At 37.7% G+C, this 26,130-nt stretch overlaps 1 protein-coding gene across 1 annotated transcript; it reads left to right on the forward strand.

The window, feature by feature from the left end:
• The first annotated feature begins 273 nt into the window (after nucleotides 1–273).
• Nucleotides 274–5,180, forward strand: LOC123246744 (olfactory receptor 5V1-like). Its single transcript, XM_044675542.1, has 2 exons — nucleotides 274–354; nucleotides 4,221–5,180. Exons 1-2 carry the CDS (start codon nucleotides 274–276, stop codon nucleotides 5,178–5,180), a joined length of 1,041 nt encoding a protein of 346 aa, XP_044531477.1.
• The last annotated feature ends 20,950 nt before the right edge of the window (nucleotides 5,181–26,130 follow it).

Genomic DNA, 26,130 nt, shown 5'->3' on the forward strand with positions numbered 1-26,130 from the left:
CTTGGATGCTTTATGATCAATCCATCTTGAACTATGAATTCAATGGAAACCTAAAGAAATGTCTTATGATGTTAGGCAGCTCTAACACTACTACAATAGGTAGGTACCCCCACTTCCTTTTATCCTGACTAAGGCAATAGGGGTGGGCCAAGTGATATTATAATAAGGATGAAGAGCAGATTTCATACAGTGGGAGTGGAAGAGGTGGAAAGATAGGAAAAGGTAGTCAGAGAGTGGAATTTCCAAGCCCTGATGATAATCAAATTCTCAGAGATGGTGATTTGTATCAGCTATTTAAGACATGACAAAATTGAGAGAGTGATCTGGAGCCTCGTAGATGATAGCAACAAAGAAGTGAGTAGAGTAGTAACAACAATCATATATTATTATTTATTTATACAACACTTAGAGTTTATAAAGCACTTTGCTTATGTTTATCTCATCAGATCCTCATAACAGCTCTGTATAAGAGGCAGCCTGGCTTATAGTAGTAGAGACCTGACTGGAAAGCCATTAATAATAGGTAACATTCTATCACTTTAAGGTTTGTAAATCTCTCTCTCTTTTTCTTTTTATAAAAATTCTCACCTTCAGTCTTAGAATCAATACTAAGTATCTGTTTCAAGGCAGAAGAATGATAAGGGCTAGGCAGTTGAGTTTTAGTGACTTGCCCAGGGTCACCCAGCCAGGAAGTGCCTGAAGCCACCTTTGAAACCAGGAAATCTGGTCTTCAGAACAGACTCTCTATCCACTGGGCTACCTAGTTGCCCCCTAATTCTCTTTATGTATGTTATTTCATTTGCTCCAGCAACAACCCTGTGAGGTAGATGCTATTGTTGTCCGTATTTTACAAATGGGGAACTGAGGCAGAAATTAAGTGACTTGCCAAGATCATACAACTGAGGGTTTAAATTAAGATTTGAATTCAAGTCTTTCTGCTTCCAAGTCCAGCGCTCTATCCATAGTGCCACTTAGCTGCCCCTGAACTCCTTTGTACAGCAGAAGGTAGATTGTTTGAAAATTTATCTTAAACCAAAAGAATACTTGCATGGTTCGTTTTGAGCTAAAAGGGACTTCCGAGGCCATCAAGTTCAAAACCTTTATTTTGCACAAGAGGAAGCTGAAGCCCAAAGGATTTAAGGGCTCTGTCCAAGGTCACCCAGGGAGGAAGGGTCAGGGGTAGGAACTGAATGAACCCACGTCCTCAGTTCACTGAGTCTAAACTCCTTCCATCCTACTTAATTCTACTATTGGGAAAAATGGGTTTGAATGGCATTCTTTAGGAAATATTTTAAGCTTTTAAAAAATTGAAATCAGTAATGAGGCATAGAAATAAAGAATTCATTCCCTACCTAAAATCTGAGTCATGTCTATGCCATCTTTGTTGAGAAGACTGCTAGTGATGAGGAACTGGCTGTCCCCTGGCATGTCCCATTCCATACTCTTATTCCTTGACTGAAAGAGATCTGCCCTCCTTGGACTTTCACACAATGATCAAATCTATTTTCCAGTGCGAAGCAGAACAAGCCCTCTTTTGCATGACAACTCTTTAAATACATTATTGGAAGATAGGCGCCATGTTTCCTCCTTTAGGCTAAAGATGTCTGGTTCTTTGTCCACAGTTCCCATTTGGCACGATTTCAAAGGCACTTAGCAGACTGGTCCTCTTCCTTTGAATGAGCTTCAGAAGCAATGTGGTGTAATGGACTCTTGAATCAAGATATGCGTTTGAATTTGACCTTGGTCAAATTATATATAGGTGGCTATGTGGTGCCACACATTTCATGCTGCATTTGGAGTCAGGAAGACCTCAGTTCAAATCCTACCCCAGACAAGATACTTATTAGCTTTGTGACACTGGACAAGTCACTCAACCTCTGATTGCCTCAGTTTCCTGATCTGTAAGATGGGAATAATAACAATAGCATCTACCTTGAGGAGCTATGGTGAGGACAAAATGAGATATTTATAAATCCTAAAGCACAATGTAAATGCTAGATGTTATTATTATTAAGTTATTTCACTCTTGTAGGCTTCAGTTCCTTCATCTATAAATGAAAGGTTTAGACAAGCTGATTTCTAAGGTCCTTTCCAGGTCAAAGTCTACTATCTTTTCTAAAATCTGGTATCCAGCACTGAGTGAAATGTATTAGATATTTCATCAGGGCAGAGTAGGGCAGGATGGTTACCTTTCTGGTAATCAGATGAAGCTGAACTATACTTAACCAATCAATTAACAAACATTTATTAAGTACCTACTAAGTTCAAGGCACTGTTCTAGGGGCGAGGGTACAAATAGAAAGAAGAAAAAGAACAATTCCTATTTTCAAGTAGCATGCATTCAAATGAGAAGGGTGTGTGTATGTGTAAGCAGAACAAATATAAAGATAATAAACAAAAGTTTATTAGTTATTATTTATTTTTTATTTATTCATTAATATTTATTAGCTATCAATATTTTATAATATTTATGTAATATTATAATATTATAATTACATGCGATTGCATTATATTATTATAATATTAATATTAATAATAGCTAATATTAGTTATTCATTATTAATTACTACAAAGTAATTAAATTTAAGGCATTTAAGAGTTGTGGGTGATCAGGAAAACTTTCATGTAGAAGGTGGTGCTTGAACTGTGTCCTGAAGGAAGAGGCATTTAATGGGGCAGGAGTGAAGGAAAAAAAAATGCATGTGGACACAAATATTCTTCTATGGCTTTCCCAATGAGTACTCTGTTGGCAACAGAACCCTGGGCAGGGTAGACCATGGATCATACCTGGTGTATCATTTCTGATGTTTCTATGTTCCTATGCCATAGAAAGAGGTCATGAGTTTTAAAAGTTTGGGAACTGCCATTATAATTGCAGCACAGCCACTTTCCTGACTGATTACTGAATTAACTTGTCCTCCAAAGCATCCTTTTCTTGATCTTTTTGACTCTTATTTCAGATCTAGGTGGGATGAAGACAAATTTGGTTCCAATAATGAATGATCTACTCTGAATAATGGATACAGGTCAGTCATCTCTAACCATTCTGATCGAGCTGTCTAAATGTTGGGTTCCAGTAATCAGCTATGATTAGCCACTTTTATTCCATTCTTTCCTGTCTAAAGATTATTCTTCTTGGCAAAAAGTAAAGCAAAATTAGCCCATTGTTTCTGCTCTTTCTGTACTCTTTTAAAGTTGTTACATCCAGTTGGGATCATTGAATCTCTTCTCTGATGCCCCTCATTTCCCAAATATGTCTTGAAAAAATGTGTTTTCCTCAGCTTTCCATACCAGCTTGAGGACATTATGAATATTCTTGATACTGCTGAAAAAATATTTTATTGATATCTTTTGTTTCACATTTCTGACATTTCCTCATGTCTCTTTAATTACTCCCAGAGAGCCACCACTTAAAGTAGGACAAAACACCCCTTATAACAGAGGATTTTTTTAAAAAGCAAGAGAAAAAATTCCACCAAACCAATCATTACACTGAAAAAGTTTGATATCTAATATATTATTTCACATCCATGCATCCCCAATTCTGAAAAGGAGTTGTTTTCTCATATCTATTCTTTGGGGCTAAGTTTTACATTCCCTTTCATTTGTCTTATTATGTTGGTTCTTTCCATTTCCACTATTGTTGGCATTGTACATATTGATTTCTTGGCTCTGTTTACTTCATTCTGCATCAGTTCATGTAAGTCTTTCCATACTTCTTTGATTTATCATGTTCATCATATGTACCACAGTTTGGTTATACAGTCCTCCATCAATGGGCATATTTTTATATTTATTTTCTTTTATTTGCCTTTATTTCAGTGGTCTATTCCTACATTTAAAAATATGAATAGGTTGATGAATTATCTATACTTCCATTCGCATCATTCTCTTTTTGATGGCTCCCTCTTTTCTTTTTCATTATAATTGAATGATTTGTGTCTTCAATATTTTTGTTCATATAAGGAGGCTAGATGCCCTCTGACGTCCAGTGTTCCACTTAGACTCTGGAATTCTTCATTATATTCTTTTTCCTAATGGGCCCCTGGAAAGGAGAAAGCATGAATGCAGTATTGCAACCCAAGGTCAATTCCACCAATCCCAACTGCTTTTTCTATAGCTGGGATGGGGCCAATTTTCATCTTATGAACTCCTCTTATATTTGGTCTCAGTTTCTATTGTCCAACTGTTGCCTCTCTTTTTTTTCCTCAGCCATTAAGAAATTCAGAAAAAAGGAAAACCAAACAGTTATCAAGGAATTCATCTTCCTGGGATTTTCAAACCACCCTGACCTTAAGGGATTGTTTTTTCTGTTGTTTTTAGTTATTTATTTGATAACAATCCTGGGAAATACTTTCATATTAATAGCAATCAGAGTCAATCCTGTCCTTCACACCCCTATGTATTATTTCCTCAGCAATTTGGCCTTCTTGGACATGTGCTACACTTCCACCACTGTTCCCATCATTCTGGTGAATTTATTACAAGAGAAGAAGATTATTTCCTATGAAGGTTGCCTGTCCCAGATCTTTTTCCTTGTTACCTTTGCAGGCTCTGAGTGTGTCCTATTGGCTGCCATGGCTTATGACAGATTTGTAGCCATTTGCCATCCATTACGCTACCCAGTTCTCATGAGCAAGAGAGTCTGTGCCTACTTAGCAGCTGGGTCCTGGGTATGTGGGTTAGTGAATTCAGTGATACATGCAGGGCTAACAGCAACTGTCACTTTGTGTGGTCCAAACCAGATCAGCCATTTTCTCTGTGACATCCCTCTAATCTTGAAGCTCTCTTGCTCAGACACTTCAGTCAATGAGTTCATGCTCTATGTGGCCAGTGCCACCATTGGTCTGAGCCCCTGCCTGTTCACTGCTGTGTCCTATATGCTCATTATCTCTGCCATCCTGAAGATCCAGTCTGCTCAAGGGAGACAGAAAGCCTTCTCCACCTGCGCCTCTCACCTGACTGTGGTGGTCCTCTACTATACAACTATAAACTTCAACTATGATCGACCAAGCTCAGGCTACTCCTTGGATGTGGACATCCTGATCTCTGTCCTCTTCTGTATTGTTACTCCCATGTTAAATCCTATCATCTACAGTCTGAGAAACAAGGAAGTCAAGGTTGCCTTGAAGAAAGTGTTTGAAGGATATATGTCATCCTTCAGGTTTCTAGGTCAATGAGTTTCATCTTCTAGAAATGACTCTATAGTGGAAATAAAAGAGAAACTATAAAGTGGGATATTAGAGAGTTTAGAAATATTTTAGGAAAGCTATTGACAAACTGGAGAAAATACAAAGGAAGACAACCAACATAGCAAGAACACTGGAAACTGTGGACATGAGAACATGGGTCAAAAGAAGGGGAGACCTTAAGATGGGAGGTCCTGAATTAAAATCTAACCTCAGAAACTTCCTAGCTGTGTGACCCTGGGCAAGTCACTCAACCCCTATTGCCTAGTCCTTACCACTCTTTTCCTTGGAACCAATACACAGTATTGATTTCAAGATGGAAAATGAGGGCTAGAAAAAAATCAGAGGATAGTTAGCCTGGAGAAAAGGAGGCTTGGTGTGTCCAAATAGCTATCTTCAAGTATTTCAGGGCTTTGGGGTGGAAGAAGATTAGGTTTATTCTTTTTGGCCCCAGGAGACAGAGCCAAGAATAATGGGTGAAAGTTAGGCTTGATTCACTTTAGGCTTCACTTTAGGCTTGATGTAATAAAAAAACTTAAGAATGGAGATCTTCAAGAAAAGGCTAGATAGTCATTTGTTTGGGATGTTATAGAGGGATTCCTATTCAGGTATGGATTTTATTAATATAATCTTTGTGGTCCCTATCTGAGGACATAGAACCTATTGCTCTTAGGGAATTTACAGTAGAGTTTGGAGATGGAGAGTAGAGAAAGAGAAGAGGCATGCATAAATAACAATAACATCTAATAATACATTTTAAGTTCATAAAAAGGCCCAAGAACAGGCTACATATGGTACCAACAAACCCAAGGAGGGAAGGTTATTGCAAACTGGGGGTGCACAAATGCCTACCCCACTCTGGTAGGCTGCAATATTTACAATTTATGTGAATATGTCTAAAATATCGCACATTTCACACTCCTCTATTCCTACAATTCCAAGCCTTCTAATGAGCACCATTTCTGTACTTTTCTTTCATCTCTTAAATTAACATAAGTTGTTAATGGGCTTCCAAGCTTTTGACTTCTTACATGACATTTTCAGATGATTTTTATCCTGGTTTAGATGCAATAAAATATCACAAAAACATGCCACACATTTGCCTTCTTTCCACTTGGCAGAGAGGCGCAGTAGTTCTGTAGATCTATGGACTGCCTCCAATATCTTATGGCATTAAAACTCAATTATCAAAGGGCAGCAAGAATGGCGGACAAGTGAAAGGATGAGTGTCCAGGAACAAGAATTGGACAAGGCAGAAAATAAGTTTTCAAGTCATAAACAATGAGTCCATTAGTATGGAAAACTCTGGCATGCAGGTACCATCGATCTATCCACAATCTTTTAATAAGTAGAGACACTAGAGATTTTTTTAAAAGGGCAAAAACAATCCCTGCCCTCATGGATTTTACCTTCTAGTGGAGAAGAGAAAGAGTCTATTTTAAAAGTACAGATAAGATATATAAAGAGGAAACACGAGGTGCTACATAGCACAGTGTAAATCAGGGAGGTAAGCTCAGATGACAGTCTGAGTTCTTAGACTGTCCTAAGAGGTCCAGGCAAGACATGAAGCCTAAGGAGCAGCTGGATGGGCTCAATGGATAGAGATTCAGGTCTAGAGATGGGAGGTCCTGAGTTCAAATTTGATGTGAGGCACTTCCTAGTTGTGTGAACCTGGGCAAGTCACTTGATCGCCATTGCTTAACCCTTATCACTCTTCTGCCTTAGAACCAACCCTTAGTATCAGTTTTAAGAAAAAAGTTAAGGGTTTTGGGGTGGAAAAGACACAAAGCTTAGATGAACAAACTAGAGTTAGTGTCCACAACTCTGAGCAGGACTGTAGTCTAAATGGACACACATAGGCACTGGCAAACTAGAGTTTGGAGGAGACCCTAGAATTGGTAGGGATACCACCTGAGAGAAAGGCAGAGATCTAATGCATCAGGATCCAGTATAGACAGCCAGGTCTATACAACTGGCGCATGACTATTGGCATTAGGGGAGAAGATATCTTCTTTGTGTACTGGTTTGCAGAATATAGACTTATAGATTATTAGAGCTGTAAGGGAATAGGAAGAATCATAGATTTAGGCATCTCAGAGGCCATCTGGCCCAATCTCCTCATTTTACAGATGATGAAACTGAGGTAAGGTGGCTTATCCAAGGTAATTAGCATCAAAAACAGGATTTAAATTCAGTTCTTCTGACTCCAGAGATAGTCATTGTACAGGCATTTATTGTATCAAAGAGTGTCTCGTCCAATGATTTTATTTTTTAAACCCTTATTTTTTGTCTTAGTAACTATTCTGAAGCAAAATGGCCAAGTTTATGGGTTTAAGTGGGTTTAAGTGATTTGCCCAAGGTCACACAGCTACGAAGTGTCTGAGGCCATATTTAACCCAGGTCCTTCTAACTTCGGACCTGGGGCTCTGTCCACTGAGCCACCTTGTTGCCCCCAGGCCATAAGTTTTAAAAGTTTGGTCTGGGGACTCGTGCATCCTAAGGATCCTATCAGGGTGTTTGAGAAGTCAAAACTATTTTCATAATAATATTTAAATGTTTTCATTTCTAATACTGTAAATAGCAATAGATATAATTTGCTTAAGGGCCAGTTAGGTGGCGCCATAGTGGATAGAGTGCCAAGTTTGGAGTCAGGAAGACACATCTTCCTGAGTTCAAATCTGGCCTCAGATACCTACTAGCTGTGTGACCTTGGGCAAGTCACTTAACCCTGTTGGCTTCAGTTTCCTCATCTGTAAATAAGCTGGAGAAGGAAATGGTAAAACAGTCCAGTATCTTTGCCACAAAAACTCAAAATGGGGTCACAAAAACTTGGATGTGACTGAAACGACAACAACAAATAACCCACTTAAACAAAAGCTCTTCGTGGAACCTTCATTAATTTTTTAAAATTTAAAAGGATTCTGGGACCAAAAAGCTTGAGAACTTCTAGTCTTGTCCAACCCTCTTCCTTTGCAGATAAGGACACCTAGAGTCTTAAAGGCTGTGACTTGCCCAAGGCACCTAAGGTTCCTGAGGGTCTAGGGAGCTAGTCCTAGTGTGAGGGAGATCTGAGTTCAGATCCCACCTCAGACATTTAGGATCAATGTGACCCACTGCAAATGACTTCACAAGTCACTTCCCTCTGTTTGACTCAGTTTCCCCAACTATAAAATGAGGATAATGCGAGCATTTCCCTCTCAGAATTGTGAGGATTACAGAGATGATATTTGTATAATCCTTAGCACAGTTGGCCAGCACATAGCAGGCACTTAATAAACATTTGTTTTCTCTTTCCTGAGATCACATTGAATGCAGGTCAGTGACATCTGAATGGTATTCAAAGTCAGATGTCCTGACTCCAGTACTGCATTACATATTCAGCAAGATAAGGTCTGGTAGGTCTGTGCTCTGCTCTCTGGAGCAAAGCAGGCATCTGGTAACTGGAATCTAGGCATGACTCTAATTCCTCTAAGAGTTAGAGATGATGAAGGTAAAATATGCCTGAGAAAATGGACCCCAGACTAGGAAAAGAGATGAACTGATTTAATGAAGAAGAGGAGGAGGAGGAAGAGGAGAAAAAGGAGGAAGAGGAGAAGGAGGAGGAGGGGAAAAGGAGGAGGAGGGGGAGAAGGAGGAGGAGGGGAAAAGGAGGAGGAGGGGGAGAAGGAATGGGAGGAGGAGGAGGAGGAAAAGGAAGAGTAGAAAGAGTAGGAAGGGGAGGAGGAGGAGAAGGTGGATGAAGAGGAGGAAGAGGAGGGGTTTCCCTATTTATTCATTCATTTATTTAGACTCAGAAAAATCCCAGAATTGGAAGACATCTTAGAAGCCATGCCTGAACAAAAATCTCTTCCACATTATATTTGACTAGGTATCATTTAGCTTTTCATTGACTTCCAAAGAAGTAGAAATCATTACTTCCTAGGACTAAAATAAAAAAATTAAGTGGATTGGGTAATTAGGTGGTATATGTTGTAACTCAGTTTTAGGGCCAATATCAGAAGTTCAAAGGTTTGGGAAGGCTAGTAATGTATGTATTGTACATATAGTAACAATGATGTAAACAAGGTTTATTAAACAAGGACAGGAAGGGAAAGGGATTGGGACAAATCTCACTAATTATATATCTACGCCTCCCACCAATCCCTAGTAGCTGTTATACCAAATTGTAACTGCCTGAACTGTTCTCGCTCTCTCTCTCTACCTAAAGATCCTAGTATTTCACTAACCAAAAATTTCCCCCCTTTGTTGATAACTAGAGTAGGGAAACAGGCTGAATGGTAAACTGGTCCAGAGGGTCAAAAGGGAGAGATTCTCACTGACAGCTGGCTTCAAGGTCTTGGCAAGAGTCCTAGCATAAACAGAAGTAACAGGAACAAGCAGGAAACAAACAGGAATCAGATGAATATCCAGAAAGAAGGAAGGGGAGTAGTGGTCTAACCCATTCAGTCCACCTGAGGAGTCCTGACACACACACTCAACCACTTCCAAGGAGATCAGTTGCTTACAAAGAAGTCACCGTCTCCCTCAAGAGAAAGTTCAGCTCCCCACAGGAGTCACTCACTCTCCAGGGTTCTGAAATCTCTCTATCTCTACTCTGCTAGCATTTCTGCTTTCCTATGATTTCCCTACTTTAAGTCAATTATAGTTATTAGAACATTTTCGCTAACATAATGCCTCAATCTCTCTTCTTGTCAAACTGCCCCTTGATTCTTTTTGTTTTTAAACCTTTACCATATACTCTTTTTAATTAATTTTTTTAGTGAACAAAAATCTACCTCCTCCTCTTTCTTCTCCTCTGAAAAAGAAAGAAAAACAACAACCTTACAAAAAACATGAATAGTCAAGCAAAACAAATTTCTTCACTGCTGAGGATCAATAAATCATATGTCTTAATCTGAACTCTGCATCCATCATCTCCTTGTCGGGACCTGAGCAGCATGAGTTATTGTGATATCTTCAAGGATTATGACTGGTCATTAAATTGATCACAGTTCTTAAGTCTTTCAAAGTTGTTTGTCTTTATATATAATTGCTATTGAATAAAGTGTTCTCTTGGTTCTGCTCACTTCACACTCTGCATCAGTTCATACAAATCTGCCTAGGTTTCTCTGAAACCATCCACTTCATCATGTCTTATAGAACAATAGTATTCTATCACATTTATATGCCACTTATTCAGCCATTCCTCGATTTATAGGCACGTCCCTCACACATACTAAATTTTCAGTTTTTTGCTGCCATAAAAAGAATTACCAGAACTATTTTTACACATGTAATTTTTTCCTCTTTTTAGGTTTAAATTTTCTTTTGGAATAGAGCTAAAAGTACACTAGCTACTACAAATGGTATGCACAATTTTGTAATTTGATTTTAAAGCATTGTTCCAAATTGCTTTCCAGATTCACAGCTCTACAAACAACTTATTTATATACCTATTTCTCCATATCCTTTTAAAAAATAACACTTACCTTCTGTTTTAGAACTACTAAGTATCAGTTCCAAAACAGAAGAGTAATAAGAGCTAGGAAATTGGAGTTAAGTGACTTGCCCAGGGTCATATAGGTAGGAAGTATCTAAGGCCATTTTCCATATCCTTTGCTTCTAGTTTTGCATCTTGCACCAAAAAAGGACAAAACTATACTCTTTTATATGTAATATTCCTGAAAGTAACTATTATGTCTCTTTTTTGCCTTCAGTTCTCTAGGCTAAATGTCTCTGATTCCTTCAGTCAATCTTCCTATGGCAAATAGAAGGTCCCACAAATATCCAAGTTACCCACTGCTGCACACTATCCAGTTTATTAAAGTCCTTTCTAAAATGAACCAACCAGAACTAAATGTCCTATTTCAGCTATCTAAGGCAGAGTACAGTGATTCCCCTATACAGTTAATTCTTCCACAATATAGCCTAACGTTGCCTTAAGTAGCACAGTGAACATGGAGCCTGGAGTCAAGAAGACTCATCTTCCTGAGTTCAAATCTGACCTTAAACACTTACTACCTATATCAACCCTAGACAAATCCCTTAACTCTATTGACCTCAGTTTCCTCATCTGTAAAATGATATGGAGAAGGAAATGGTAAACCACTCTAGTATCTGCCAAAAAATAACCCAAATGGGGACACAACTAAACAATAACAACAATATTGCATTAACATTCTTAGTTGCTATATCATATCGTTGACTCCCAATTCAGAGTAGATCCAAACAGGTAAACAGCTCTCTAGCTATACCTTGCCCATCTTGGTCTTGCAAATTTGATTTTCAAGAACCCAGAAATATCTAGTGAGTGATACAGAAATGAATAAGACACAACTCCTGACCTCTTGAAGTTGGTAGTCTTGGGAGAATTGAGACCTTTACAAATAAATGCAGTAAAAGAGGTACTGTGAAAGGAAGGATAGAAGTTAAAAGCACCATGGACCTATATAGGAAGGAAGAGCCATTTGTGGATGGGAAATTTTAGGAAGACTTTGTGGAGGAGATGGTACTTGAGTTGTGTCTTAATGGAGTGGGGATGGGCAACAAGATATTTTAAATATTTGAAGGATTGTCAAGTGGAAGAGGAGGTAGACTTAGTCTGTTAGTACTGAGTAAAAGGGGAAAATTCTAGAGATTTTAATTTGATGTAAGGATGCTATTTCTAACAATTTCATCTCACCATAAATAAAATGGGCATTCTCAGAAAACAGTGGCTTTCCCCTCAACAGGAATCTTCAAGTAAAGTCAGAAGATGTCATTATGCACTTATAAGTTGCACTTCATGGCTTTTGAAATCCCTTCCAAGTCAGAAATTGTGTGATTCTGTGTATGTAATCAAGGCTGGCAGTTGTTTTAGGCAAAGAGAGTCAGGGACAACTGGATCTATGTAGCTAGATTTCCTCTTTGATACAATATTTATTTCTGTCCTTCAGTGACTGCCCCATAGAAGGTAAGTTCCTTGAAGGCATAGGCTGTTTAATTTTTTAAATTAAAATTTTAAATTAAAGTGCCTGGCACATGACCATGAATGTACATCTTCCTCCAATGCCTCATCATGGCATGCAGGCAATTCTGAGTTTTTGAATACTGACTCATAAAAGGCTCTGTGACAATATCTACACCTTTCAGTGAGATAAAAATAAGAGTTTAACATGGATTTTACAAGTTAGACTAATGAGAGGCAATGGATTATAGATTAATACTTATTTAATTTCAATGAGCCAAATGGAATGCTGTAGGCACATGTACACATTACTAAATTATTATAGAAGAAAAAGAAAAACTTCTTATCCTAGGTTGGAAGGTGTGATTGCAAGAGCACCCACTTTGTGAGGAATCAAGAGAATTAGATTCTAATCCTGATCTGGCCATTAATCAGCTGGGAAAGGGCACTCAAATGTGGAATGTTTATGCCCAGGAAATATATTTAGCCACAGTTCATGCATGGAGGGGAAACTTAAATAGTTGTCTTTGGCTCAAAAATGCAGACTGATAGCTGAAAGAGGATGCTTCCTTCCTGAACCCAGTTAGGGCATTCTGGACATGTTCTGCCTCTTGAGTGCCTCCAGGTAGATGCTGTGGAGAGTCTCTCTGCTTCTAGCTCCAATTAAAATTCTTGGTCATAACATTGTCTGTTGCTAGAGTTCCCTTGCCCACTCCTATTCCTACTCCTAGCTCCACGCTGTTTTGCCAGCAGTCGAAAGCAGTATATGCTGGGAATCCAACTGACTCAACCATCCTACTAAATCAAGGACTCATAAAAAATACAATAAATACCTTTTTAATCAATTAATTGATATTTATTTAGTATCTACTGTTCATTAAGCTATAATGGTACCTCTGTGGCATTGTGAATAGTGTGTTGGTAATCCTTAACCTTGATGATTTTGTCATCCATCAGTATCTGAAAAGTGATACTTTTATTCCTCCATTTCCTTCTCTGGGCCTAAGGCTTGAAAAATAAAAGAGAAAAATCCTTTAAATTTTGTTTCACAAAAATATTTTTAATACATCATCATCAAAATCCCCCAGAAAGTCATAGAAACTCTTTATGACATTATTGGAATAGCTTCCAGTTTACAATATCAACAATTTTGTTTTGTGGGTCTAATGTTCTCTGTAACTTTGTTCTTAAGTTATATCTTTGTGGATCTGAAGAATAGTGGCAGACACAGAATTGTGTATTCAGTAGGTAGGATGCCAGTTAGGCCTAAAGAGTTGGCAGGAAGAGTTCTTCTATGATGAATTTATTGTAACAGATTCAAGCATCTGTTAAGCATTTTTATTTGATTCAACAAACATCTTATGAAGTCTACTATCTAGGAGACACTGTGCTAGGAATTGAGGAAGATGAAAAGATGAAATAAGACTCAATCCCTACCCTCGAGGAGCCTGCAGTCTTGCAGGGAAGATGATATGTAGGGAACCCTTGGAACCTCTCTGTTGCCATATGTATTATAAATATTTCAGGGTTTTTTTTCAGGGGGTTGATTGGTGGATTCTTTCAACTTCTATTTTCTCTCCTGTTCAAGACTATTAGGGCAGTTTTCCCTAATGGTTTCTTGTAATATGGTATCCAGACTCTTTTTGTGATCATAGCTTTCAGGTATTCTGATGATTCTTAGATTATTTCTCCAGGATCTATCTTCTAGGTCAGTTGCTTTTCCAATGAAGTATTTCAGATTTCTTTCTTTTTTTGTTCTTTTAATTTGTCTTATTCTTTCCTGATAACTCATGGAGTCATTAGCCTCCATTTACACAATTCTGATTTGGGGGATTTATTTTCTTCCCTGAGCTTTTGTGTTTCCTTTTCCATATGGCCTAGTCTAGTTTTTAGGGAGTTGTTTTTTTCAGTAGTTTTCTTTTCTTTTTTCTTTTCTTCTCTTTTTTTGGCCTCCATTTTCATTTGGCTCATTCTAGTTTCCAAACTGTTGATGCTATAATTTCTTTTATTATTTGGTTTTTTAATTTCTTTTCAAATTCTTTCAAGATTTTTTTACATTCTTTCTGATTTTCCTTTGGAATTTCACTTTTCCTTTCTGCCATTGTTGTCTTCTTATAAGTTTATAGTTTGCTCTTCCTTGTCACTATTATTTTACAAAGAATTTACTCATGAAGATAATGAAGAAAGAGACAAGGCCCAAGGCCAGAAACTGAGTCACTGGAAAGTACCTGAGTGAGTGACTGTGGAATTTGCCTGAAGCTGCCATCCCATGTCCTTGGGATGTCTGAGCAGTAAGAGATATACCCACAGCTGCAGCTTCCTCTGCTGAGTGAAAAAAGGCTGTTAACTCATTAAGAGCTGGTTTACCAAAAACTTACAGCTTCCTAGAAAATTAAATTATAATGCTTTCCAATAAGAAAAGGTGTGGATCATAAAAGGAATCAAAGAGAGGAGTTCAGATTTTTATCTTAGATAACCCATCCTGACTGTATCCTGACTTGTAGGACAGAAAGATCAAACACACAGTCTTATCTGCCATTGATCTCATAACAGAGTCCAGATAAAAATATCTATTATAGACTCTATTTCTCTTAATGACTTCCAATTATAAAATGAGCCTCTGGGAGGGGTCAATTATTTTGGATTAGCCAACCTGCTGGTAGCCCAGCCTTTTAGGGTTAGGCCACCAGAATCAATCACAAAGCTGTATCAGCTGTATTGATCATGGTGGGAATCCAGATAAAAGGCCCTATCAAAGACCCTATTTCTCTGATTGGCTCCCAAGAGGGTAAAAGGTACATCTGGGAACTATATGCTAACAATATTATTGGGCATCCCTTGGAATTTGACCTTTATTTATGCATAGTCAGGTCCTGAAGTATTAATCATAAAATATATTCTTTTTCTTATAAATTGAGTTTCAAATTTTGTAACCATAAACAAAAAAAACACATACATTCCAATGTAAAAGGAACAAGAATTTTTTTAAAAATTGAAATTTTATTACATATTGTTTTTAGAAAAAAATATATATATATAATTTAGCAAAATAGTACCAAAAATTTTCTATTGATTTTTGCTCCTTTCTGTGGTATTTGTTTCATTCTGTATATCTTAAAATATTATAGTTATATGTAAATGTTATATTTGGGCGGGGGGCTTATCTTTCACTACTTACAAAACAACTACTCACTCTCTACTCCCAGTAGAATACTTACATTTTGGTAGATCTGCATTATTATAAAATGTATATACATATATATATATGTCTATATGTATATGTGTACACATATATATAAATAATGATGATGTTTAGCATTTATATAGTGCTTTAAAGTTTGTAAAGTGCTTTATAAATATAGGCTTTACAATAATCCTGGAAGGTAGATACTATTATTATCCCCATTTATGGGTGAGGAAACTGAGGTAGAAAGAGGTTAAGTGACTAGCCCAGGATCACACAACTAGTAAATATCTAAAAGTGGATTTAAAATTTGTTTAGATAGGAAAACAAATTAACACAACTATTATGTCAGAGAATGTGTGTCTAGTATATTAACTCTGTCAAGAGATGATATTTTACTCATTAATTTTTGAGACCATTTTTGTTTACTCTTAGATTAACATTTCGAAGTCTTTCAAAGTTGTTTTTCTTCATTTTATTATTGTCATCACATACATTACTTGCTGGGTCTGTTTATTTCATTCTATATAAATTCATACAAATCTTATGTTTCTCTGAATCTGTTATATTTGTCATTTCTTATAGTGTAATAATATTCCATTCCATTATATAGGTTACAATATTAATACATCAATAATACTTTCAAGATAAGAATATACCTGGGATGCCACACCATTCATTTATCACAAATTAGTCATTCTCCTGTGAATGGGCCTCTATTTTATTCTCAGTTCTTTCCCATTCATTAAATATGATGTTTTCAGTCAATATCTCTGCACATTATGTTCTTCCCTCATGCTTAATCCAGATTTATATTTCCATACCACTGAGAAATTTATGTTGGGAATATTGGGTCAAGGCAAAAATCCCTCTTTCATTTATAGTTTTAATAAATTCAGTTTGTCATTGTGACTCTACATCTTTGGCACGTTCTTTTTACTAACTGCTCAGAGTGCTAGTTTTGAGGATCTTTAAAGAAAAAAAAAAACAAACCCCAAACACTTCTTATTAAGACTCATAATGAATAGAATACTGGACCTGAAGTTAAGTAGAGTTGAATTAGAATCAATGCATTAAATATTGGTAGATATATCACAAAAAACAAAAGCTCTTCAAAAGGTTTTTAAAGAGTATGATGAGTATAACTTTAAGACTCAAGACCAGAAAGTTTGAGAATTGATGTACTAAGTAATAGAAGTATGGCTATATACCTACAAGTATATATCATTGAGGTAGAAAGATAAAAATACAGTTTTAAAATTTGTCCAAATTTTATACATTACTTTGTGAAATTATTATTATTGAAATCAGATAGGAAGAGATTTTTTTCCATCTATGCTCCAAGGGTTTACACAGTCAAAGCGATTACATTGATTTATTCCCATTTAGTTACTGACTTTGAGAAAGGAAACCCCTTAAGGTTAGTCAACAGAACATTTCCCATTTTCTTAATGCAAATTATTCTTGTCTCTCTTAAGACCTTTAGGCTGTTGACTTTCCAGTTTAAATTTACATTTATTTATTTATTTTAAAAATTATTTCTCAGCCAACTTCATTAGTGAGGCTCAACTGAATATGAAGTACTTTGAGTTCCACAAGGCTCTAAATTCTGGAATTTTGTGTGAGAACTATTAAAGAGGTGTATTGTCAGGTTGTGCTGGTAAATAATTTACAACTGGTTCTCTGGAGAAAAAAAATTGTACCCAAGACACACTATTGACTTTAATCTGCATTATTAACATTTTCTCCACCACTTTTTAAACTCTAGTCAGCAAAACAATACATCAAACTTTGATTTGTAGTATGTTGATTTCTGAATTGTAAATGCTCTTGCTGAAAATTGACTCACCAGATGACTAGTGCTGGTTCCAGAAAGTCCTTGGAAGCATTCCCTTCTGTAGTTAAACAAGTATCTACTCAAACCAGTCTGAAAAAACTACAATTGAATTCAGGTAAACAATAACACTGAGGGTATTTAGGAGTTAGGCATTTTAATTGCTTAAAAAAAACTTAATTTAATCAATTCAGCCCAATCCAAAATTAAAATAGAATTCTTTGTAGAGTAACTCCCATAAGTGGTCCTCCTGTCTCTGCTAAAAGTCCTCTGTGTTCCAATGGTACAATTAGTACCTTATACGAACAGAGGGAGAGATGGTTTATTCTTTGCCTAAAGAGTTTGTTCCCTTCTAGGTGATTCAGGAACAGGTTGGACTACATGCTTTTGAAGACCCTTCTGATTCTGCAATTTCCCCACTCCCTGACAAGACAGGGCAGTCCATTTCATGCTCTGGGCTAGTAGAAATGATTTTTCCATCCTTGACTTTTTCCTGATCTCCAGTCATTTCTCTGAATAGCAAGAGTCTACTTGCATCTCCGCCTTTCTTTCTTGGTGATAGTCACAAATTTAGTCAGATTTAGATAGTTGTAAGCTGGATGTTAAGAAGATATTTTGAATTCAATATGTATAAAACTGAACTTTTTATTTTTTCCTTCAACTCTCCCCTCTTCTGAATGTCCCTATTACTGCTGAAGGCACCATCATCTCCTCAAACATCTAGTCTTGAAACCTAAACTTCATCTTCAATTACTTGTTGACTCTCACCTCCCCATAGCCAGTCAGTTGTCTTGTCCTCCAAATTCTATTTTTATAACATCTCTTCTATATGTTTCCGTAGATTTTAAAATTAACATCCTATGTCTCCAAAGTATAACATTTATAAAGATTTGTTAATATTTAACTAGAGAGCTAGAGAATATAGGGAGTGCTCACCATTCGATTCATGTGGAAGAGAGAGAGAGTGGCAGAGCGAACCCAAACCATATAAAGACCACGTAATGACGTACATATAAGAAAGGCAAAAGGAATTGTGGGCAATATAGAAAGGAATTTTTGGCAGTGCAGTTCCTGCAGGGCAGGGGTTCAAGACTGTCCAAATATTCATTACCCCCTGTGATCCTTTGGGACACCAGTCTTCCCAATGGATCATGGAAACAGAATCAAATTAAAACTTACATTTCCTTCTCTTCTCTGACACTCTCACCACTCCATTGCAGGTCCTTATCATTTCATGCCCAGATCACATCAGTAGCCTGCTGGATGATCTTCCTGCCTCAAAATTCTCCAATTTGGTCCATTCTCTGTTCTACTATCAAATTGATCTTCCTAAAGTGTAGGTCCCTGTTGATCCCTGTTACCTCCAGGATCAAATATAAAATCCTTGTTTGACTTTTAAAGCCCTTCATAATCTGGTTCCTTTCTCCCTTTCCAGCCTTCTTATACCTTACTCTTCCCTATGGACTCTACAATATAAGTACACTGGCCTTCTTTTAGTCTTCTCAAAAGGTACTCCCCACTCTAAGAACTTTCATTGGTTGCCCACCCATGCTTAGAATGCTTTTCCTCCTCATCTCCATTTCCTGGCTTCCCTGGCTTCTGTTAGGTTCTAGCTAAAACTCTATGTTCTGTAAGAAAGCTTTTCCAGTCTCCCTTAATGCCAATACCTTCCCTTGTTGATTTTCTCCAATTTATACAGTCTATGACTAAAGTCTATCTAGACTAGTTTTTTTTAATCCCCAGGATTCAGCACAGTGCCTAGCATCTAGTAGGTACTTAAAAAATGTTGACAGTTGACTTTTATCTCTAACTCCAAGTTTTCTTTTCCATGTAAAGTCTCCATACCCTGCTTCCCTTAATTCCAGACCATTAAATTCATATAGGCTGCCTTTCCCAGGCAAGATCCTGCTTCTATTCCCATTCCTCCTCTTTGGTAATAGTCTCAAATTTTCTGGTATCCAGACTGACTTAGCTAAACAATTTCCCACAGACTTTATTCTCCAATTCATGTGGTAAAACTCATGCAGTTGCTAGTAAGAACCAAATGCAAAGGTCTACTATGAATGCCATATGCTAACCAACTAACTGTACATCACACATACTAAAAACTACTAAAGGTTTGGTTCCTGAAACTAATCAATGTATTCACTTTAATGGCTCAGTCTGATCAGAGAGCTGTCACAGCCTAGGAGGACATACTCCACTTCCCCAATAGGATACTTCTTCAGAATCCTAATTAGGTTCAAAGGTTTGCTTGATAAAAGTATAATCAGGGGGCAGCTGGGTACCTCAGTGGATTGAGAGTCAGGCCTAGAAACAGGAGGTCCTTGGTTCAAATTCAGCCTCAGACACTTCCCAGCTATGTGACCCTGGGCAAGTCACCTGACCCCCATTGCCCACCCTTACCACTCTTCCATCTATAAGCCAATACACAGAAGTTAAGGGTTGTAAAAAAAAAAGTATAATCAGAGATTAGTCTATAACATGTCATTAAAGGTGTATCCTATTTTGCTAATTAAAATTCCCCCCCAAATTAACATCATCTATGGCTCCCCATCATCTTATGGCTGCATTCTCTTCTTTGTATAGAGTCACAGTCAACCCAGTCACTTAAGACTTTTATAGTGCCTATGACAGTGTTTTCCAATGTTCTACCCAATTTCTCGAAGCATTTTCCTACCTTTTGGCATAAATTCATTTTCTTCTGACTGCACCACCAATTCTTCAAATTGAACATATCCAAAAAACAAGCCAATTTCAGATTTAGAGGTAAAAGGGATACCAGAGACCAGATAGTCTAAACTCTTCATTTTACAGGTAAGGAAATAGAAACCTGAAGATGTTCAGTGTAATCCCTCTTCCTTATTACAACTATCTTCAAATATCTGAAGATATTTCACCTCTACATATCTAATCAGTTGTCAACTCTTCATTCTACTTTGAACATCTATCTTCGAATATTTGAAGATTGTTGTCATGTCTCCCTAAGTCTTCTGTTCTTCAGGGTAAATACGTCCAGTTCCTTCAATCTATCGTCATATGCCATGGACTCAAAAGTCCTTTACTACCTCTTCCTAGCCTTTTGAGATTAAGTTCCCTTGTATTAACTAATCTATATCTTTCCATCTTCTCCCCAAGAAGAGTACAAGATACTTTATCAAAAGCTTTGCTGTAATCTAGATAAATGTTATCTATAGTATTCCCCTTGTTCAGTTTAGAAATCTTGTCACAAAAAGAAATTGATTTATTCTTCCAATTCTGTACTATCTTCCAAGTCCACTTGTAAAAGCCACTGCCCAGAGGGCTGGGTTCCTCTGGGGTGGAATGCTGCTAGAGCTCCAGTTAAGGCAGACATTGGCTGAGTCAAGCTTGGGAGAACCATCGTACTAAAGATTATCAGTAAGGGAAGAGAGCTAATGGAATCAATTGAAGAGAACTTGAAGGTTACAGCATAGGAGCATGGGTAGGTAGATCAGTGTATAATAGGAGGAGTCATATAATGAACACAAGACTGAGACAGAAAAAATGAGGAATGCCTAGCCTCAAAGAGGAATACCAGGCAGTATTCAGTTCTAAGAGCAGCAAGGCTAGACAGTAGGGATATAGTGGTAGGCATGGCGGAAATATCTTTTATTGGCCACCTGCATAAAACAGCATCTTACTGTCAAAGCAGGGTTTCTGAAAGGCTGCCAGGGAAAACATTGTCTTTTAAAAAAATGTTTATGAGGAAAAAAACCCAACCTCTTTTTGTATTGTGTGGTGGTAGTTTCCTTTAGTTGAGTATCCATTAATTTATCTGTGATCAAAAGAAAACTTTGCCTAAAGGAGAGGAGTGACAAATGAGCAAAATGTCCACAATTTTTTTGTTGGATTATAACTTATTATCATCAAAATTTATTTCAGTTGTAAATTCCCAGGTAAAATCCTCAGAAGTATAAATTGCCCTCTCTGGAAAACGTCCTCATGAATTCGGTCAGTGATATGTAATCAAAAAAGTACAAAACAAATGACTGACATGTAGATTTGTTTGTGGAAACAGGGGTGTTTATGGTGCCGATTTAGGATCAGGTTACGGCCATCCAGAATGACAGAAGGGTTATCCTCATGGTATACTGACTTTTTTCTCAATAAATATTATGCAAAGGAGTAGAAACTGTGCAACACATCACTCCAGGCTACAAATATTTAGCATCTGCAAAATATCTAACAAGACATAACCCGGTAGCTAGAATTATAAATCAGAAGTTTTCTGTTCTGAGGGCTACAGATGACAGAAACTCTTATACAAATACAGATCTCAAAATATCATGGAGAACTTAAACAATAAACTGTGCTAGAACTGGACCATTTAATCATGGACCAAGTTGTTGCCCACAACTTCCCAGCCATAACATTGACCCATAAAAAAGTTAAGACCATTTTTAGTAGATGTCTCCACACCAAATACTCATAATATCTAAACTCTGTGGAATGGAAAGCTTTCAAAATACTGAAACTTAGAAGAAATCAAATTCATGTGGAATTAGGATGAGGTACATAGCTTCTCCATCATTTTCTCTCTACTGGAATTGTATAGAAAATGCTCTTAGTAGGACTACAGAAGATGAGCTTAAATCTGTATACTTTTATTCAATTACAAAATGTATTTATTTTATCTACCTGTATGATAATTCACAGAACTTTAAATGTAAAATAATAATATTGCATTAATGATTTGTCCAGGGAAAAGGAATGTGCAGGAGTAGCTTGTGAGAGCTGATTGCTAAAATTTCAAGATGAGTACGTGTGTGTGTGTGTGTGTGTGTGTGGCGAGAATGGTGATTTAGTTGCTTAGGATGTGTGTTTGGGTTGTAGAGAGGGGAGACATGAGGCAAAGCCAGCCCCACACAGCTCCTTTCAGTCTTGCCCTCTTGTGATACACTTGGAACATAATTACCATCTTAAAATAGAAAGGAGTTGAAAGAAAATTTTCATTCCCAGTCAAAAAGTAAAAGGAATCACAGAGAGGTAGCCTGAGGCAGAAACAATGAAGTTAAAAAAACAACGATTTAAGCCTGAGGGTGTCTACTGCCTCCTTGGATGGTCTAAAGAGCCTATGAAGCTATGGCTCCAAGAACCGCACTTTCTCCAAGGGATAGAGCAGCAGAAGATCTAAGAAGCCCCTGAAAACCAAGCAGCCGGTTACCCCAACTCAATGAATAAAGCATCCTTCCCAGAACATGAGTGGCATTTCACAGGAGCAAATGGCAGCACTAGATGCACCGTTCTATCCATGAAGGCTCCCCCTGTGTCTTCTCTGCCCATGCACATGCCTTCCTTCTGTCCCTTCCATTCACACTCCTATAGAAGCCCTCTTTCCCACTGACAGTCTGAGAGGGTGTCCCCTGGTACGTCTGGGGAGACTCTAGAGTCACTCATTTTGCTATATTATTGCATTAGATGTCCTTCTCATTGGCTAGTAAAAGAAACACAATGAAGGATCATGAACTCTGGTTTTGAGGGACTATTGACCCATATTCACCCCAAGTCTCCAATCTGGGGGTAACAAGCATGGGAGGTCATATGCAAAGGAGAACCCCAGGTGCTACTGGATTGTAAGCTTCATAAGGACAAGGACCATTGGGCAAGACCACAAGGATCACTAAGTGTAGTATGGTACAGACAGTAGCATTTAATAAATATTTATTGGATTGAAATTTGAAAGCCCCATAGTCATATAGTAAGTGAAGCTCAGAAATGTTGCCAAGGAATAAGGTTGGAAACGCTGCAAAGACATGATCTTCAGGTCCCTTTGTGCTGAGACTTTCTATGAGTCTGTGACCCCAGGGGGAAAACAAAGCCTCATTGCTTGAGCCACTAAAGATGAGCTAGTCCAGAGACTCAAGGGAGTAACCTCAGGGATTAAAGCCTGTTCTGAGCTCCAGGGATTGGCCAGGTTAATAGGAAATAACCTCATTTATAATCTGGAAATCTTCAAGCTAGTGTCCATCATGGTGAGGCAAGAAGGGAGAGCAGCCAGCAAAGGAGTCCTTTACTGTACCCAGAAAGCCCAAATCATCTCAGTCCAGTCACAGCTACCAGAGGCTCATTCCACCTCTGTTCTCAAGACTAAGGCAGGAGTTTTGGGGGGTTTTGTTCATGAAATTAATTTTCTTCCTATTCAACAAACCAAAGCCTCTCTTTTGTGTTTAACACCTAGTTTCATTCACTTACTTTTTTTTTTAAGGGAGAAAATTCCAAAGAAATAGGTAAGTCATATTTGTTTAATTAACATAAAACTTAATTTTTTTCTGAGTTTCCTTAAATAATTTAATTCTTTATCTACAGAATCTGTGGGTAAAAAATATCATCTCCATAGGTGAAATGCAGGAATAATGAGGACAACTAATTTTCAGCAGGGTTTTTGTAAGGCAAAAATATGTGTTCAATTTAATCTGGGGAAAAATATCAGTCCATTCAGCATAGTCAGTCGTCCTCAACATTTTGTAAGAAGTCAGCCAAACAACTGGTTCTTTAGACTTCACTAGGTTTTTTAGCAACATGAGTCCCACCCAGCCTCAGTCTCTGTGCATCTTGCTTTATAAAGATGTTGGTACTACAGAGTCATGCAATGAGCCCATTTTTCTAAATTTCATGCCACAGGTTGCCCTGATGGAAATATCTTCCATATACGGACATCGATAAAGGAGAATTCTTCTCTCATCTCTTTGGGAAGAGTGGTTTTGTGTCCTCGTGGCTGAGGGTGGTGCATGTTTCAATTCAATTCAACAAATATTTAGAAACATCTATTGTTGGCAAAGCAGTACATTAGGTGAGCCCAGGCAGAGAGTGCAAAGCTCAGATAGGAGTCTTTATCCTTGTCTCCTTGAAATTTATACCTTAGCACATGGAAAAGACACACCAGTAGGTGACAATATACAGTATAGATAAGTGTATTATCAAAGCATAGAACAAAGAGCTCTGAGCTCCCAAAGAGGCAAGGTAGTGCCAATTGGAGGGTCAGGGCAGCTTCAAGGAGAAGGTAGCATTTTAGCTGGGCTTTACAGCATAAGAAGAAATGCACTAGGCAAAGAGAATATTCTTGGCAAAGATAACAATGGGGGGAAAGTTGTGGATGTGAATCTTGAGGAGCTCTTTTTTTTTAAACCCTTACTTTCCATCTTGGAATAAATACTTTGTATTGGTTCCAAGGCAAAAGAGTGGGAAGGGCTAGTCAATCGGGGTTGTGTCACACAGTAAGAAAGTATCTGAAGCCAGATTTGAACCTGGATCTGCCTATCTCCAGATCTGGCTCTCAATCTACTGAGCCACCCAGCTGTATCCTGAGGGACTGTTTTCAATAGAGTGGTGAGAATGGAAACCCATTACTAGGAATTGAGGAGAGGATGGGTTTGTGACAAAATTGATACATGTGGTGGAGACTTTAAAGTTTAGCAATAAGAAGGGAAAAGATTCAGGATGGTAGCTTGCTAAGTTTAAGCAAACTTGGTTTGTTTGTTTTTAAGTTTTAGAATTGGGAAGAGCTGAGCATGTCTACACACAGGAGAAGAAAAGATGGATGGTGCATGAAAGAGAGAATTATTGCTGTGGTAAGTTCCTGAAGGAGGGGCAAGATAATGAATTCAAAGGCACAGCAAGAAAAACTAGACTTTGTTTGGAGAAGGGATGTCTCTTATTCTGAGAGAAAAGGGAAGTAGATGGAAATGGGTGGCGATGTGGCAAAGTTTTAGGAAAGGAAGAGTGAAGTTGACTGAAGGATGACTTGATGTCTGATGTCCTCAGTCTTCTTTGTGAAGGAGGCAGAATCATAGAATTGTAGAATTTAAGAGTTAGAAAGGACTCTAGCCTGTACAAAAAAGTAATTCCCATTGTAACACACTCAATAAGTGGCAGAATCATTCTTCATGAGAATGAAGTTTAAAGGGAGGGAAGAAGTTTGAGATGATGCTATAGGTAATAATATAGAAAATGGATGAGGTAGAATAGGACTGTCAAGAAACAAGTTGAGAATGAAGTTTAGAGGGAGGGAAGATTGCAACCCATCCCCTACTTGCTTATTCTCTGTTCCTCTTCTCTATGTGATCCTAAATCCAGGGTCCGCCCAATGGTTAAAGGCTGTCTTTCCTTTCTCCTGACATTTGAGTGGAAATACCATCAGAGCACCTTGGCTGTCTACTCACTCTCCCCATGTGCCTAGTCCATCTTTTCTTTCTGTCAAAGAATTCTTTGATGATGCTTTTTCACCTCTTCTTTTTCAGGGTTCCTCATGGGTGATGTTATAATCGGCTTACTATGAACTTCTCCATTTTCCTCCAGGTAATGCTCATCTTCAGACTTTGGGAGGTAGTGTTGATCCATTGCTCAGTACCATACATCCTATTTGAGTAAATGGAAACTAGCAACACTAGTAAAACGTTTGTGTTGAAAAGATGGGACTTTGCTTTTATGGGAAACTTGAGGTCTTTAGAAGTGCTTCACAATTTCCTTAATGCAGTCTAAACTACTCTACTCCTTCTCAACTTTACATAGCTCATGGTCCATCAGCATTGCCTGTCCTATATTTATGTACTCTTGAAAAACTCTATAGGATGTCCATTCAGATTCCTATCATCATTTGGACAATAGACATTCTCCATCCATTTGGTAATATGATAATAATGACAATAGTGGACATTTTTATAGTACTAACATTTCTAGCACTTTATGTATATTTATCCTCACAGCAATCCTGTGAGGTACCAGCTACTAATATTATTATACCAATTTTGTAAATAAGGAAACTAAGACTCAGAGAACTTGGATGACTCCCCCAGTTGAGTTCACACAGGTTGTATCATTCATCAACTCAAGTGGGAGAGCCAGTACTTGAACCCAGTTCTTAAGCCACAAAAGAAAATCAGTCTCATTATTTTATAATCCAACTTAATCACCTACAGGTTATGAATGATCTTTGGTTATTCCCACAAATTAAATCCACCCTCAAAGAATGAAGATAAAT

Source organism: Gracilinanus agilis, chromosome 4 (assembly GCF_016433145.1).
Source record: "Gracilinanus agilis isolate LMUSP501 chromosome 4, AgileGrace, whole genome shotgun sequence".
Lineage (NCBI taxonomy): Eukaryota > Metazoa > Chordata > Mammalia > Didelphimorphia > Didelphidae > Gracilinanus > Gracilinanus agilis.

Bases quoted from the DNA above. Each gene is read 5' to 3' on its own strand.
- LOC123246744 (XM_044675542.1), top strand. From the start codon at position 274: ATGGTGATTTGTATCAGCTATTTAAGACATGACAAAATTGAGAGAGTG. The intron at 355-4,220 runs GTGAGTAGAGTA...TCAGCCATTAAG, and splicing joins TAGATGATAGCAACAAAGAA to AAATTCAGAAAAAAGGAAAA.